Source organism: Megascapheus bottae, chromosome 26, assembly GCF_031878675.1.
Source record: "Megascapheus bottae isolate mThoBot1 chromosome 26, mThoBot2.hap1, whole genome shotgun sequence".
In the NCBI taxonomy this organism is placed as follows: Eukaryota; Metazoa; Chordata; class Mammalia; order Rodentia; family Geomyidae; genus Megascapheus; species Megascapheus bottae.
The window spans coordinates 11,701,365-11,717,799 of record NC_143534.1 but is presented as its reverse complement, the minus strand read 5'-3'; the positions used below and the strand labels follow the sequence as shown (position 1 = coordinate 11,717,799).

The 16,435-nt window shown below is 39.6% G+C and overlaps 1 protein-coding gene across 1 annotated transcript in view; it reads left to right on the top strand.

Annotated features, from left to right (window-relative positions):
* Nucleotides 1-16,435, top strand: part of Itga8 (integrin subunit alpha 8) — a 121,141-nt gene that overhangs the window by 70,633 nt on the left and 34,073 nt on the right. Inside the window, exons 18-23 of the mRNA XM_090318951.1 lie at nucleotides 1,292-1,429; nucleotides 2,202-2,269; nucleotides 3,603-3,750; nucleotides 6,952-7,044; nucleotides 11,352-11,431; nucleotides 15,906-15,986. Of these exons, the coding sequence (XP_090175077.1) occupies nucleotides 1,292-1,429; nucleotides 2,202-2,269; nucleotides 3,603-3,750; nucleotides 6,952-7,044; nucleotides 11,352-11,431; nucleotides 15,906-15,986 (608 nt within the window). The remainder of the gene's footprint in view (nucleotides 1-1,291; nucleotides 1,430-2,201; nucleotides 2,270-3,602; nucleotides 3,751-6,951; nucleotides 7,045-11,351; nucleotides 11,432-15,905; nucleotides 15,987-16,435) is intronic.

Genomic DNA, 16,435 nt, shown 5'->3' with positions numbered 1-16,435 from the left:
ACCAAGAAATCTGGATAATAGCTTTCAACTCAGGTGGTTTTCATTTTGAACTGCCTCCTCCCCAAAAGAAACATAAAAGCTCAACACAATTTATTGGAATTTTTTATCCTGTGTGGATGATATCGCATAGATTTTTATCAGCATTCATTACAGAGCCAATTCAGGAAAACACTTAGGTATGCAAAGCTTTTACTAGAAGCAACTTGTAATTTATGCTTCCTAAAAATCATGTTTTAGGGTCCAGCACTATGTCACATGCCCATAATTCCATCTACTTGGGAGGTGGAGTTTGGTAGGGGTGAAATTGAAGGGCAGTCTGGGAAACAAATCAGTGAAGCCCCTTATTCCATTCAGCAAGCCTCAGGAAGTGGTTCTTGTCTGTAATCCCAGCTACCTGTGAGGCATAGATAAAGGAGTTAAGAGCTTAAAGCCAAAAAGTACAAGATTCTACAATGAAAGAGACTAGAAACATGGCTCCAGTGACACAATTCTAGCCTAACAAATATAAAACCATGGATTTTAAAGCCCAGCTCCAACAAATAATAATAATAAGTACTATAATTCCACATAATCATGATATGACTCCAGAACTTGCCATGATACTTTAAAACTCAACACATTTATAACGCTACCATACAGCTATCCATCTTTACTTGGTTGATTGTTCGACTGTGTCCCCATTTTTTCTTCTGTAAAGGGTCTTAGCTATCAAGAGAAACTTTGTCAATACAAAAGGCTCACAAGCAAACGCAAGGATGAAAAGCCATGCACACAGTCTTTATCCCGGCCTTGATGGCATGCTGTTGCCTGCTAGTGTGCACTGCTTGCTGGTTCTTCCTCGCCTTTGGAGAACTTCCATTTCCTTTTGCAAAAGAACTTCAAATGTGCTCAGGGTGTAAGGGGGAAGAGAATTAAGATGTTTCCCCAAACCCAAGACAACTTATAAACTCTGGTAACCCCACAAAAACACAAGTCCTGATTCATGATGCTTCCCCTGGCATTTACGGGAGAGAGGTGTGTGATCTTTGACCTTGACACTTGAGTGATTTTAGGTGCCTTGCCTGCAGTGGTTGATGATAACCACCACATGCATGTTTTTGACGTTATGGTTCTTTCTGACTTCATGGACCTTTCACTCGTGGTGTAACTCCACATCAGTCAGCCCGTGGAACAATCTGCTGCAGTAATTGCCTCCTGGAGCCTTCATGTCCACTGACTACAGTCAAGTGTTTCCTGACTTTTAATAGTTATTGGATGGAGCTGCTCTTGAGCTGGTGCTTATTTTTCCTAGGATGAAACTGAATTCCGAGATAAGTTATCTCCGATCAACATTAGTTTAAATTATAGTTTGGATGAATCAACCTTTAAAGAAGGTTTCGACGTGAAACCAATATTGAATTACTACAGAGACAACGTTGTGACTGAGCAGGTATGATCTCCGTGCATTCACGTGCAGTCTCAATCAAGCTGTAGGACCTGAAGCCAAAGCCAGCCCAAAGTCAGATACAAGTGGATTACACCTAATATCCTAGCTACTCAGGAGGCTGAGAAGTGAGGAACACCAGTCCAGGCAGGAAAGTCTGTGAGGCTTTTAACTCTAATTAATATGAAAAAAAAAGTAAGCTGGAAGTGGAGCTGTGGCTCAAGTGGTAGAAACTCTAGCCTTGAGGAGAAAAGCTCAGGAACAGAGTTCAAATCCTGAGGTCAACCTTCAGTATTAGTCAGTACACAGTGTGCATGCACATATGCAGTGCACACACACACGCACGCACGCACGCACACACGCATGCACACTCTCCAGGCCTTTTTGCTTTCATTTTGGAATACAAACATGAGTCACTTGGAAACTTTTGTTAACCTGTCTCTTAAAACAATGCATCATTTGGAGTTTAGAAGCCTTTCTTTGAATACTCAGGATTTAATTTGTTCAAAATGTGGCTGTGACGGAAACAGTTCAAACCAGTGCCAGAAAGCATTCATTACATTGTCATTTCAGGACAAGTTAGGATTAGGCAATAAGGTAAACTAGTCTGAATCAAGAGTTCACCCAGCGGGAAATGGGATTGTATTGGTTAGAATCTTGCCTAGGGGCAGTGAAAGCTTTGGGTCCATTCATGGAATCATTGGGAAATTTAAGAGAGAAGATGGATGTAACTTGGATTTTCTCCCAGCCACTTCCTGACACAGTTTGCTCAACACAGGCTCATATCCTGGTGGACTGTGGAGAAGACAATCTCTGTGTTCCTGACCTGAAGCTAGCGGCTAGACCGTGAGTTTAAAGAAATAAATGTGTGCATGATACCTAAAGGGACACAGGTGTTTATGTCAAGCTTTCCTGGAGAAATTGTAGATTCCCAGCATTTCCACATATCCAGATTTTCCAGAGGGGTGAAGGGAAAGGGTTAGATAATACTATGTGAATTTGGCCCCACATTGGGTCAGCCTGAGATGTGATCAATTCTGTGTCACTGGTAATACACCCTGTTATCTTTCTGCCATAGTGAGGTAGGGAAAAATAGTGATTTTGTTGAAAATAAACTCCAGAGAGGCTTAGATTAAATTCCCTCATCTCTGTCAAAGTGAACAAGAAATTCAGACAGACAGGCTCCATCACCACCTTAACCAAACTGATTTTTACAGCACCCCAGGACCCCGAGGCATCCTTAAAACTGTCCAAACAAAATTAATTTAAATTTACTAGAAAAGAAAGGAGGGGGGGGGACTTAAAAGACACACCAGGGAGTAAGGCAAAAGGTGTCACAAAGGCAAAAAAAGAATCAAAGGGTTTCACAGTTGTTGGTAATGGGAAGCCTGAGTTCCAGAACTGTGTCAGGTTACAGGGAGAAACAGACCTAGGATTCAGCATTGTCCAGTGATATAAACTGATGCTGCTTCTTGAGCCCAGGAATGGACTCACTGCAGCCTTGGGAATCTGCTTGCTCATCTCTCCAGAAGACTTCTCAAACTTCGTTAATTTAACAAGTGTCAAAAGCAATAGCTTTGAGCAGGGAGGGTCAAAAGTGGAAGAGGCATTTTTCGAATATTGGTTTGATTTGGACTTCACAGTAAATAAGTTTTTGCCTACTTAAAATCCCTCCTCTATTGGCCACTGAAGATTTTGTTTTATCTGCCTATTTTTCCCCCACCTCTTATCTTCTCTACCTTGTATCAGGCCTTCCTTGAGATGTCAAGCCTTCCTTTCCCCAATGTTTGTTTTCTTCTTAATGTTCCAGCCTACATTGTAAACTAAATGCAGGAACTTTTTCTAGCCGCTTGTGAAGCATGCTAGTGGGTTTGAATTGATCACCGTGGAAAGACCTACTAGTGGAGTCCACAGGAGCTATAAAACAGTTATTTGAGAATTGTTTGTTAGTGGGTTAGCAGCACACACTGGATGTGTACCGGCTCTTTCCATCAAGAAATGACTCTCTTGTTCCCCAACCCCCACCATCATCTTGATCATCTATCTTCTTTTTTTTTTTTTTGTCCCAGTCATGTATCTGTCATTCTCCTTCTTTTCCTCCTCCTAAGTTCCGAAGTAAAATATCCATCAGGTGAGAGCAGTAAAATACCTCACCATTCTTATTAAACTGTATTTTCAGAGATAAGCATCAGATAATCATTGGAGATGAAAATCACCTCATGCTTATCATCAATGCAAGAAATGAAGGAGAAGGAGCCTATGAGGCTGAACTTGTCGTCACAATACCGGAAGAGGCAGATTATGTTGGGATTGAACGAAACAACAAGGTAATGCCTGCAGATCGCTTAATGTAAAGAGCTGGGTATATTCATTTTAATGTAAGCAAATGGGAAGTAGGGCCATTTAGGCTGAGATTTAGTCCTTTCACCAACTCATAGAAGCAACGAGCCAGAAGGGGGATGGGCTCATACAGTGTCAGTGTCTTTCAAGATAAATTGTCCAAGGATTGCCAGGCTCAAGACTGTAATCATAGCTACTCAGAAGGCTGAGTTTGAGATCATAATTCAAAGCCAGCCAAGACAGGAAACTGTGTGTAATTAGCCTATCTATAATTGACTACCAAAAAGCTGGAAGTGGTTCTAGGCCCTGAGTTCAAGCCCCAAGACTGACTCAAAAATATTGCCGAGAGGATTGAGAGCTGAAGCAAGGAAGAGAATAGAACTGACCAATAACCATTTTGAGTTGAAATGTCATCCTATACAAGAATTTCTACAAGTAAAACAAAAGAAAACCAAGAAAGTATCACATACAAATACTTGCACACAGCTATCAAAACAAACAAAAAAGAAAGGTCAAGTATGCTAGTTTTTCAAGGTTCCAGAGTTCCATTCATGTTTTTGTTTTAACTCCCTCTGTATCACTCTGCCCCTTGATTTGTTAAAGGAAGAATGGGTTCTAGAATGTTTATCAGATGTGTAAGATGAAATCTGTCATTTAACCATGATAATGTACACTTCCATGACATCTCACATTGTGCAACTGTGACAACTACCCATTTCTGGAAGATTTTATCCTCCAAATGGAAACTCTACCTGTTAAAAATAATTTCCTCGTCTTTCATCTTTCCATTAACCATTAATCTGCATCTATGAATGCAGTGATTCTAGGTAGGTACCTCTACTCTCTCTCTCTCTCTACTTAACTCTCCCCATGCCTTCAGCATGTCCATAACTAGATTTCTTTTTCTCTTCTTACACCATGCACCTCTCTTGCTGTGTTCAGGGTATCAGAGTCTGGCATACGCACGTACCTGGTCTCTGAAGCCTAAAGTCAATCCTCAATCCCTCTGGTTCCCATGGCCCTGGCCCTGACACTGCCTTCCTACACAGAATCCTGCGTCTGTCCCCTCGTGAATTCCCCCAGTCCCATCTCAGCAGAGAGAACATTCCTGGACTATAAATCTGAGGGTGAGCTTTGGTAGTTCATGCCTATAACCCTGGCTACTCAGGAGGCTGAGATCTGAGGCTGGCGCCAAGTCCATGAGACTCTTTTCTCCCGATTAACCAGCAAAAGAAAAGCCCAAAGTGGGGGTGTAGAACATCATGCTTGAGTCAAAAAAAAACACCAGTACTGACAGACTGACAGACCAGTCAACAGAGAGACAGACAGACAGACAGACAGACAGACAGACAGACAGACACACACACACACACACACACACTCCCAGAGCCTTTAGGATAAGATCCAAGTCTTGCAGAAGACCCATAGTGCTCTTCCTCCTAAACACTGACCCTCGGGCCCCCTCACCTGAAATCCCAGTCAGACTGCATTCATTGAGTTCGCCCACTCTTGGGTGTTCCCTGTCTCTGACCTGCAGGTTCCATTCTGCCATCTTCAACCAGGCTTCCCTCTTTCTTCTCATCCTTCCAAGCCTTTTATTGAATGGCTATTGAATTTGTACTCTAATTTGATGAATTATTAATTGAATACCTTCTGTGAGCTATTGCATATTTAATCCACTCAGTCCTCATAACAACCTTATAAGGAAGTCTCTATTATGTTCCTCATTTTATACATAAGCAAAAATGAAGAACCATGCCTGTGGTTAGGTAGCTAATAAACAGCAGAAGCAAAATTCAAGTCTCACCTATCTTAAGCCACTTATCAGCACTGATCTCTGCTTCTAAGCCCATCACTTAGCTGCTACTTCCTCCTTCATTGCTGAAATATGCCTGTGCATTCTTGTTTCTTCTACTCTAAAACTTAACAGAGTACTCATACAGTATGTCGCCATGCCTTGTTACAACTGCTTAGAATTACTTGTTATAGTTGTTATACTAATTAGAAATTTAATGAGGACAAGGGCTCTTTATTTATCAGTAATTGTTAATTATCAGGTCCAGAGTAAATGCGTCTAGTCAATAAGTAATACTGTAAGAGCTATAAATGGGTTTCAACAAAACAAAATAGATCCACTGAGGAAAAACAATCCAGAAACATCTAGAAAAACAATCCTCACTTCTCTTGTCATAGAGAGGAAATACATTTTTAAAGGGAGAGAGCAGAGGGGATGTGGGTGGGAGAAACTTAGATTAATGTTGAAAAAGTATTTCCAGGAAGTTGGAAAATATACATGCAACCTTTATCCTGTAGTCAGGGCAAAAATGTTTCCTGTAGAAACTAAACACTCAAATTGTATTCAAGGGACACAAGGACATTTTTGAGAGCCTCTGTGAAGTTTTTTTTTCTTTTTTTTTTTCATGATTAATGATCTCAGCAGGAACATCTCTGTGTGGTGAGGACTCTTTGTGAGTTCTCGTGAAATCATACACATTTTAAAGCCTTGCCTTTTGCAGCAACAGAAAATCACTAGCTTTAGAAAAAACAGTCAACTTTTTCAGCGTAACTCAACCGGCTGTTCAGGGTTTTGGGAGAGAGTCTGCTGTAAATGCATCTGTGATTTGTTTCTTTCTTATTACCCACAGTGGAGATTTCTCCTAGTAGGGGATTGTCTGACTTTTCTGTGCATTCAACTTTGCTAAGGAGTGTGTGAGTTGTTCTCTGCTGCCTGGACTGCAGCCACTGGAAATAGAACAGCTACTAAACCACCACCCTCTTGAAGCCTAGCGCTTCAAACCTTGTGACCTGTCCAAAGAATCCTTTCTGTAGATGTCTGGAGTTTGTTTGGATGTTTTGTTTCTTTGTTTTGGATTGAGTTTGGGTGGGATCATTAATGCAGTAGAAAGGAAAAGAATGGAGGATCCTTTCTTACACGTTGGCTTGAAAAGACAAATCACATTCTTGCCTTCATATAAAACTTCAGAATGAAGCATGGATTCTAGCATGTTCTTGAAGCACAATATCCAGTTTACTGTTCAACCAAATAAGTTCCTGTTGGCTTTCCCACCGTGCGCCATCAGACTCTCCCACCACCAGAATCACGCGACAAATAATTGTTTCTGTAGAAGTGACCCGGCCTCAGGTATTTTGTTAGAGCACCTTCATCCCCGCCTTCTTCTGTGTTACAGGTGCTGCGGTCACTGAGCTGTGAGTACAGGATGGACAACGTGAGCCGGAGGGTGGTGTGTGACCTCGGCAACCCCATGGTGGCTGGAACAAACGTAAGAGCACAGCAGCAGGATCCATTGATTTCTGTCTAACTGAATTTTACAGAGCCCTAGCAGACAGCTCCCCCCAGTTAGCGCTCAGCTACTCAGCACAAGGCAGGAAGCAGCTGGCATAATCGGATTTACCATTACAGACTATGCACACTGCGAATCACAGGACAAAACACCAAAATGACCCACTTTTATATGCTTCTTCGTCTGTTGTAACAGATCTAGGAAGATTGTTTCACTACTGATTGTTTCTTTGGTTATTTTCTTTTTAAATTACACAAGAGACATTCTTCAGGTTCCAAAAGAAATACAATGTACATTAAAAAAAAGAAGATTTACATAAAACCTAATTTAAACAGGAAGCCTGTGTATGATTCCTCAGTACCACATACATAGAAAAAGCCACAAATGGTGCTGTGGCTCAAGTGGTAGAGCAGTAGCCTTGAGAAAGCCCAAAGACAGAGCCCAGGCCCTGAGTTCAAGCCTTAGGCCTGGCAAAACACACACACACACACACACACACACACACACACACACCCCACTTCCCAATGGATTGCAGACTGGTGGTCCCTTAGCCATCTTTTAAAAGGCAGCTGTAGGGTCACTAATGAGGCACCTTCCCATCTGCTCCCTGGGAAATTCAGGCAGATACTTAGACACCTGCATCGTAAAGGCACTGGTGAGTCTTCTGATAAATAGTCCATTAACCCAGTGCTTCCCATTCACCTAAGCATTTCACACTTCAAGTCATATCTACTCCAAACTTATTATTCAGTAAATTTTGCTAAATAATATTTTATTCATTTACATCATTATATTACACTGACTTGTGAGTATTAAAAATATGCCAAACGGAAGTCTTATCTTACTTTAGAAGGGGGTGAAAAATATATAAGTTAAAAGTAAATTCCTTTGACAGATTCCCTTTTGTGATCATAGATCAGTTATTTTGCGTTATAAACCTATTGCTAGGAGAAGGGTTATCTTTTATGCTATTTCATTGAATTTTAAGATATCCCCATATATTAAGTGTCTCTCCTATGTTCTGGATGAGAGGAATGAGAGCTAGAATGGAGGCTAAGTGAATAAATTGCCTAAAATCACACACATGACAAAAGACAGGACCAGATTCACGGCAGGCCTGACCACAAGCTCGGGCCTGTCTGCCCCACAACGCTGCAGAGAGGACTCTGGATAAAAACTAATGGGAAACAGATGAGGCGATAGAATAAAGCCATAAAACATAGAACAGGAGGTGTCCAAACTGAGATATTAGAACATCTTTCATTATAATCCTACTTTTTTAGAAGCTAATAATTCATTTGGCTAGTTTCTAGAAAGAGAAAAAAGAAGATCCAAGCACTCAATTTGATATGAAGTAATTGACCCCAAACACAAATGGAAATAATTTCCCAGGGTAGCAATAATGATAGCATCTGTAGGTGCCATCACTCATTCCCTTTTCAGTATTAAATCTAGACCAGAGATTGTCTAAGATCATTAAGGATTAATGGAACAGAACTGGCCACCATGTGTCATTGAAAGAGAAAGATAAAAATGGCAACATGGTCTCAACCACAAATGTGTGTATATGAAATGAAGCTGATCCATTTTACCAGCAAATAATCCGTAGAAGACAAGGAAGTAAATTGTTTATATGTATTTATCTCTGAGGTCTTTAGTGGAAGAAACCTAATAGCTTTCTTATCTCACCCTTTAATGCTCTTAAACACATCAAAGTTTATTGCATTCTGTATTGTTATAAAAACACTCTGATTTATTTACTTCTTCATTTTATACCTGGAAGAGTCTCCACAGAGTAAAGTTCCACATGGACTTACAGATGTAAATATCAAAGAAAAGCATCAGAAATCACCAGGAATATGTATCCCAATCCTCATATTTTAAAAGAAAATAGTTTCCAATTTTTTATGTTTAACTTAAAAGTGCCTCTTCATTTTAATTTAAAATTTCGAGTCAGAAATCCAAAGTCTTACTTCTTATTTCTTAAACAGTAAAAGACAACTCCATGGAGGAACTGTAGAAATATAAAATCATTGTTAAGACAAGAAGTTTTATCGTAGCCCCTCTCTACATTATCCAGACAATAAAAAAAGAAGTTTCACAACAACTTCCAAATTTTCACAGGCAGAAAAAGGAAAATGTGTTAGGCCAGAGACACTTTTGAATGGAGAGCTGAGGATCAAGTGTTTGGCGCTGATCTATGCAATTCCTACACAATGAAATTGTCATCTCTTCAGCCTATGTAGTGATATGTATTGATCACAATAGCACAGGATTCTGATGGTTTTCCTTCTTTCAGGAATTTGTATTGTGCTCCTTCTGGGTGTCCAATCAGAGTACTAAAATCTAACAATATAAATACAAATACACAGGATTCCTGTTCCTTAAAAACTTCAGAACTATTGTATATTGTAGGCTTTGCAATGAGAGAGCGGTGTAGATGGAGGCAGAGGGATAAAGAAGGGGAGTTTTGTCTGGCTGTGCCTGTGGCAGCAGGATTTATTGTAGGAAATAAATCTTTACCCTGAGTTCGGAAGCCTTGAATAGTTCTTCAAAAAGAAATTTCTGAAGAAGGGAGAAACAGCATACGTGGAGATCTGACAGAAAATTGGCACATCTGGAATGATACTTGATTCATGCTCCATAATCAAGGGACATGAGTTCAACTACCAGTGCCCCCCTCTGTGAGCTGATAACCTTGAGTAAATCACCTGAAATGGGAAGATACATCATTGGAGGAAAGTTGGATGGTGTAATAATCTGACTGAAGTCAAGAGACTAGAGGGTTACAGGACTCATCCAGAAAGGATTGGGATTTATGATCAAAATGAAAACGTGTTAGTAGGTCATATTGTTACTCATATGACTTTTTTTTCTTTTTCTTTCTTTTTCAGTCATGCTACTTGAACTCAGGACCTGGGCACTATCCCTGAGCTCTACCATTTTGAGCCATAGTTCCACTTCCAGTTATCTGGTGGTTAACTGGAGATAAGAGTCTCATGGTTTTTCCTAACTGGGCTATCTGTGAGCCACAATCCTTAGATCTCAGCCTCCTCATTAGCTAGGATTATAGGCATGAGCACCAGCTTAAACATGAGTTTTGATAACCGGCTTAAATATTGTACTGTATTCTGTGGGTTCGAAATCTGCCTCACACACATTTCAACTCTAGCTCTGTGGTTCATTTGCTAAGCACCTGGAGTGTGGCACTTAATTTCTCTAATTCTCAGGTCACTATCAGACTATGAAATGTCAACAGTGTGCAATACCTATCCCAGAGTAGTTATGGTAAATGAAATAAAGCATGTAACCCACAGATAGTACCTAAGAGACTGAATCATACAATGCTGAATATGTATTAGATACTAGCGTTTCTTCCTCATTCATATCATTGTATTTATTTTTCTCCATTGTTAATATAATTTGAAATTATAAAAAATAATGACAGTAATTTTAACATTTGGGAAAAAAGAAGCCAAGAGCCAGTGGTTCATGTCTGTTAATCCTAGGTACTCGGGAGGCTGAAATCTGAGGATCAGTGTTTGAAGCCAGTCCAAGAAGGAAAGTCCATGAGACTTATCACCAATTAACCACCAAAATACCAGCAGTGGAGCTGTGACTATGTGGTAGACCACTAGCCTTGTGCACAGATCTCAGGGAGAGAGCCCAGATCCTGAGTTCAAGACCCAACACTGGCACCAAAAAATTTTGAGGGTAAAGGAAGAAAAATAAATAACAAAATCCTCATCTAACTATCAAGATCATTCTGGAATATTTCTTTTCAGTACATTTCCATTCTTAAATAGTAATTTTTCATGTATAACTAAAGCATATTGCCAAAAAACTTAGAAACTTTTTCTTTTTTGTTGTTCAACATTTCATGAAAAGCATTATCCACATCATTGCATTAACTTCACAGCTGTAATTTCAAAACCAGATAAGTATCCATCAAACAAAAGGAGCATAATTTTCCTTTATCAATTTCCTCTTGCATATTTTGGTCATTTACAATTTGTGGCTAAGGGGAATAGCCAAAGAAGAGGGGGCACAGGGCTAGACAAAAGGAACCAAAATATACAGTGAGTTGAGTCTTCTGTCCTTAAGTCTCATTAAACCACGTCCTCTTTGCTGTCAGATACCTGTGGCAAAAATAGATTAAAGGGGACTGGGTAGGCTGGGGAGGAATTGCTTAGGAGAGATTTCTACACTATGTATACATGGTTGCTCCTCTCATGTAATAACTTTGTGTCCGGTGTGTATTTCTTCTTTGTGGTTATTGCTTTTAGTATTCTCTGGGCCTCCGATTTGCTGTTCCACGTCTTGAGAAAACAAACATGAGCATCAGCTTTGATCTCCAAATCACAAGGTTAGATCTTTAAATGCCTGCTATGATTTATGACAAAATGAAAACCTATTATTAGGCCATATTGTTACTTATATGAACATGAGGGTTTTTTCTGGTTGTTGTGGGTTTTTTTTTGTCAGTCTTAGGACTTGAACTGGGGGACCAGGTACACAATTATGGGCACAAAATTATGAATAAAATATGTAATACCGGACAAGCTCCTTCATCTGTAAAGTTCTTCTGAAATTAGAATTTACACTTGGCTTTTGCCTTACTTTCATTTTTCTTAATTATTTTTATCATCTTCCATATGTGTGGATTTATATAAGAAACTCTATTAGGTAGTCAGATTTGGGTCACTTCACCCTTCTTTCTCTTGTCCCAGGTAACATACCTACACAACCAGGCATTACATCAAGAGTCAGTTGATTACTAGGAATAAAATCTGAAAAGAACAAAGATTTTGTCACCTAAAACTTGAAGTCTCCTGGTGTTCTGAGTCTCTTGATGGGGTACAAGTACCATCAGAGTGTATTTCGAGGGCAGGACCTTCTCCACCGACAATACACTGAGTCCTTCCCTGAGAAACATCATGTTGAAGGAAATTAGCTTTCATTGTCCATTCTGTTTGTTTCTGTGGCCAAAGATATTTCATAATCAGAAAGATCCATGGAATAAACAAATATGGAACCCAGTTCTTCCCAGCTATGCACAACAGTTCATGCAGCAGTAATGGGATCCAAATTCGTATTTCAAACACCAAAGCTGAAAGGAATAGTATATGATATAATACTACTTATGAAACGTGCATACTAGGTAAACGTGAATGTAGCTAATAAAATGCCCCAAGAAATGAATTCTTTATGCAATCTGCAGTTTACAAAGCATCCAAAACCATGGTCCAGACAGGACAGGATCACCTTGCAGAGTTATTGATACCCTGGCCAGCCCATTAAGTCCTTGTTCCAACTAGAAACAAGCATAAGGTTCGTGTCCACAACTTGGGCCTCAACTGTGGCTGCCCTTTAAAGTCACATTAGAATAATTACTTAGAATAATTACTCCACATAGCAGATGACCTTTAAACTGCTAAATCAATGAAAGCTTTAAGATGTTTAATATATATAATGCATAATAATGGATTTTCTAAAAAATCAGCATCCTGTGTAACAACACACACACACACACACACACACACACACACACACACACAGCTTTGTGATAGCGCCAAGGAGAGTCTCTAACTTAACTCTGCTGCCTATTTCTGACTTTAACCAGCAATTTCTTGAATTTAACTTAAAAGTCCTCTGTTGAATCTTAGCGCCTTTGTTATTGTATTCAAATTAAGCCATGCAATGGGGATGGAGTGAATTCCTCTAAATGTCACTTTATTTTATATATAAAAAAGATTACTAAACCACTAATAGCCACAAAAATATGAAAAATACTTATGTAGTCATAATGCCATAATACCTTCCATTTTGGATATCGTTTAAGTAGAATACTTAGTTTGCAGTATGGAAAAATCCCAAAGTAATGGGTAAGTAAGCATCACTTGGTTAATCTTCCTTGTTGTCTGTATGCTGGATCCCACTGGGCATAAAGTAGTATGTTACTTAGGGAAAGATACAATGCTCATATAATTCATGGCCCTTACTTGGAAAGAAAGCCTAGTATGAAGCTGACAAGTAAATTCATTATTTATGAATAAGAGGATGGATAGAGATAGTAGTTATCTCAAAAGACACTAGAAAAATACTCTAAATGCTATATCCAAAAGTCATCCTATAGATGTTGACTTAAAGACTTACCTCAGTGATAAGTACTGGATTTGTAGAAATTGGACACTGGGCAATAGAAATGGTCAACTGTTTCTGTACATCTGCTCTAGTCGTATTTCTACACATCCCCTTTCATGTGGAATTGGGTCATGACTTTATTCCACATCTGCTCATGACTATTTTAACATTATCCTGTGGGGGAAAAGGAAAAATTCAGAATGAGGGCAAAACACGGGAGCTCGTTCCTGTCATCTCCGCTCCTCAAGAAGTAGAGACTGGGAGGGTTATAGTTGGAAGCCAATCTGGGTGAAAATTTAGTGATAACCCCATCTTCCATTGCAAGAAGCAATCTAGTATAGTAGCATGCAGTTGTGACCCCAGCTAAAGAGTAAGCTATAGATCATAGGACAGATTTAAGCCAGTATAGGAAACAAAAATATAGAGACCTCATACAAAAATAATTAAAGTCATAAAAGGGCTGGAGGTATGGCTCAAGTGGTAGAACACCAGCATGGCAAGAATGAGGCCCTTAGTTCAAACCCGAGTACAACTAAAACCGATGGATAGATAGATAGATAGATAGATAGATAGATAGATAGATAGATAGATAGGAAAGAACTGACCTATTGTAAACTCAGATGCTCAGGTATTTGAGAAAGGAGAATTTTATCTGTATGCTCTGCTTAGAAGGTTCCAGAAATGTAAATAAGAATTTATATCGGAGGCTTTGCATTTAGTTTAAATGTTCATGCCAGAAATAAATCGAATAATCTGACGTCTAAACCCTTACATATGTCAATTACCATTTCTTGACCCTAATGCCTTTCTCAACAAACAGGAGCTGAAAGGCAAAAACCTGAAACTATTTCCTGTGACCTAATCTTTACATCTAAGGGTTTTTTCTGTGTGTACCCTGGCTCTATATGACCTAAATCTTTTCCTGACATTGTAGACCCATTCCCACGTATAAATGGTACAAATAGGACTTTGTGATCACCCTTGAAATTACTTCCTCAGGAATGGCAAAATGAATGCTGTATTGTCTTTCCTGATATTCCAAAGGACACCGGAGAAGAGAAAGTTCGAAAATAATAGATGATCAGTAAAAGGAAATAGCATGGGAGTAATAAAGTGAGAAGCTTGTTTGTCCTGTGTGTGTGTAACAGAGGGTGTGGAAGTTTGGCATGGTTGCGTTGAAGGAGCACAGACAGTATAAATAGCCCAGGAATTTGGCTGTGATAGATTGTTTGTTTGAATGGGGGCAGTGGGTTTTGAAGGGGAGCTTTCCTTCCAGGAAGGAGGGCAAAGAAGCATCTCCATTATATATCAAGCTTGTTTCCTTTCTTACCTTGTCAACACAAACAGTAGCAAGTATCCTAATGTGTCACTATAACAGGGACAAAGCTGTTAGCCAACCAGAAGGTATGGATACTGAGTCTGCCATTGTTCAACATTGCAAATCAGCCTTACCTGGTACCAATGGCTCATGCATGTAAGCCTAGCTACTCAGGAGGCTGAGATCTGAGGATCACAGCTTGAAGTCAGCACATGCAGGAAAGTTTGGGAGACTTTTATCTCCAATGAACTACCAGAAGGGAAAAAAATCCAGAAGTAGAGCAGGGACTCTAGCCTTGAGCAAAAGAAGCTCGGAGATAATGCCTAGGCCCTGGGTCTGGCTTTATCCAGGTTAAGCCTCAGGAATGGCACATAGCTGAAAATGGAACTGTGGCTCAAGGAGAATGCTAGCCTTGAGTGAAAAAGCTCAAGGACGGTGCCCAGATCCTGAGTTCAAGCCTCAGTGCTGTCATGTACACACACACACACACACACACACACACACACACACACACATAAAACTCAAGTCTCTTATCTAATTATATGTACTTAAGGAGGAAATATAGCAAATTTTAAAAGAATTGCTCTACTGTTCAAATACACACATTCCTTCTCAAGATTCCTGATGCATTAATGGACTCTGAATTATATATATATATATATGTATATATATTCCTTTTAAAACTATTGTATTTTATTGTCAGGGTGATATATAGAGAGAGGGGTTACAGTTACATTTATCAGGTAGTAGGTACATTACTTCTTGAACACTGAATCGCCCTCTTAGACAATGCCCAACTTCCTTGGGCTTTGTTTCTTCTGGGTATGAGCCATTCTCTCATTTCACTCCTTATGTCTTGTTCTAGCCAGCCAGTGAGGGTGCAGTAAATGTACACTTAGAGAAATATTAACTTAAGAAATAAAACCATAGGAAGACAGAATGCCTGCCAAAAACAATGTATGGTGGGATGCATTCCAGAGCCAGAGGCAAATGCTTTTTCGATTAGGTATTTCTCCAGATTCTTCACACCCATTCTCTTCTTTATTAGCATGGAAAATCAGGAGTCGACTGCACTGTCATTTCTTATTTAATGGGCATGAATGTGGTGCCCAGAGATGTAAAGGAATATGTCTTTGGATTTAGCCATTGAAATGAAAACAAATGTGAGTTTCTCAGGATCCTTGTTTTGTGTCTTTTCATAGGAACTTGCTGCATTGCCATTGGTTACAAAGATCTTTGCACTGGTTATGATTTTGTACAATAAATATGCCATCCTGTTCTCAATGGCACGATCTAAGAGTGGGTTATTCTTGAGACACAAGGGATGCTTCGGCAAATTTGATAAAATACTTTTAAATCGTATGTTACTGTTTTGTAGTTCCAATAAGGACAATCCTGAGAGCAACTTTGTGAGTGTGCAGATCAACATCACTGCTGTAGCTCAAGTCGAAATAAGAGGGTAAGTCACAAGCAAGGAATGCATGTTGTATGATGACAGCTCTCTGTCTGTAAGGACACACAGGAGATACTAATAAAAGCTATGTGGCATTTTCCTGATGTACTAGACAGCACAATTCAATTTGGTTCTCAGTTTTCATGTGTGTGTGTGTGTGTGTGTGTGTGTGTGTGTGTGTGTGTGTGTGTGTCCTGGGGCTTGAACTTAGGGCCTAGATGCTGTCCTTGGCATCTTTTGCTCAAGGCTAGCACTCTACCATTTAAGCGGCCAAAGACCCACTTCTGGCTTTTTGTTGTATTTTAGTTTATTGAATAGTTTATTGGAGATAAGAGTCCCACAGACTTTCCCGCATGGGCTGTCTTCAAACTGCAGTTCTCACATCTCAGTTTCGTGAGTAGGTAGGATTACAGGCATGAGCCACTGTCACCCAGCTTTCCATTGTCATTTTTTTT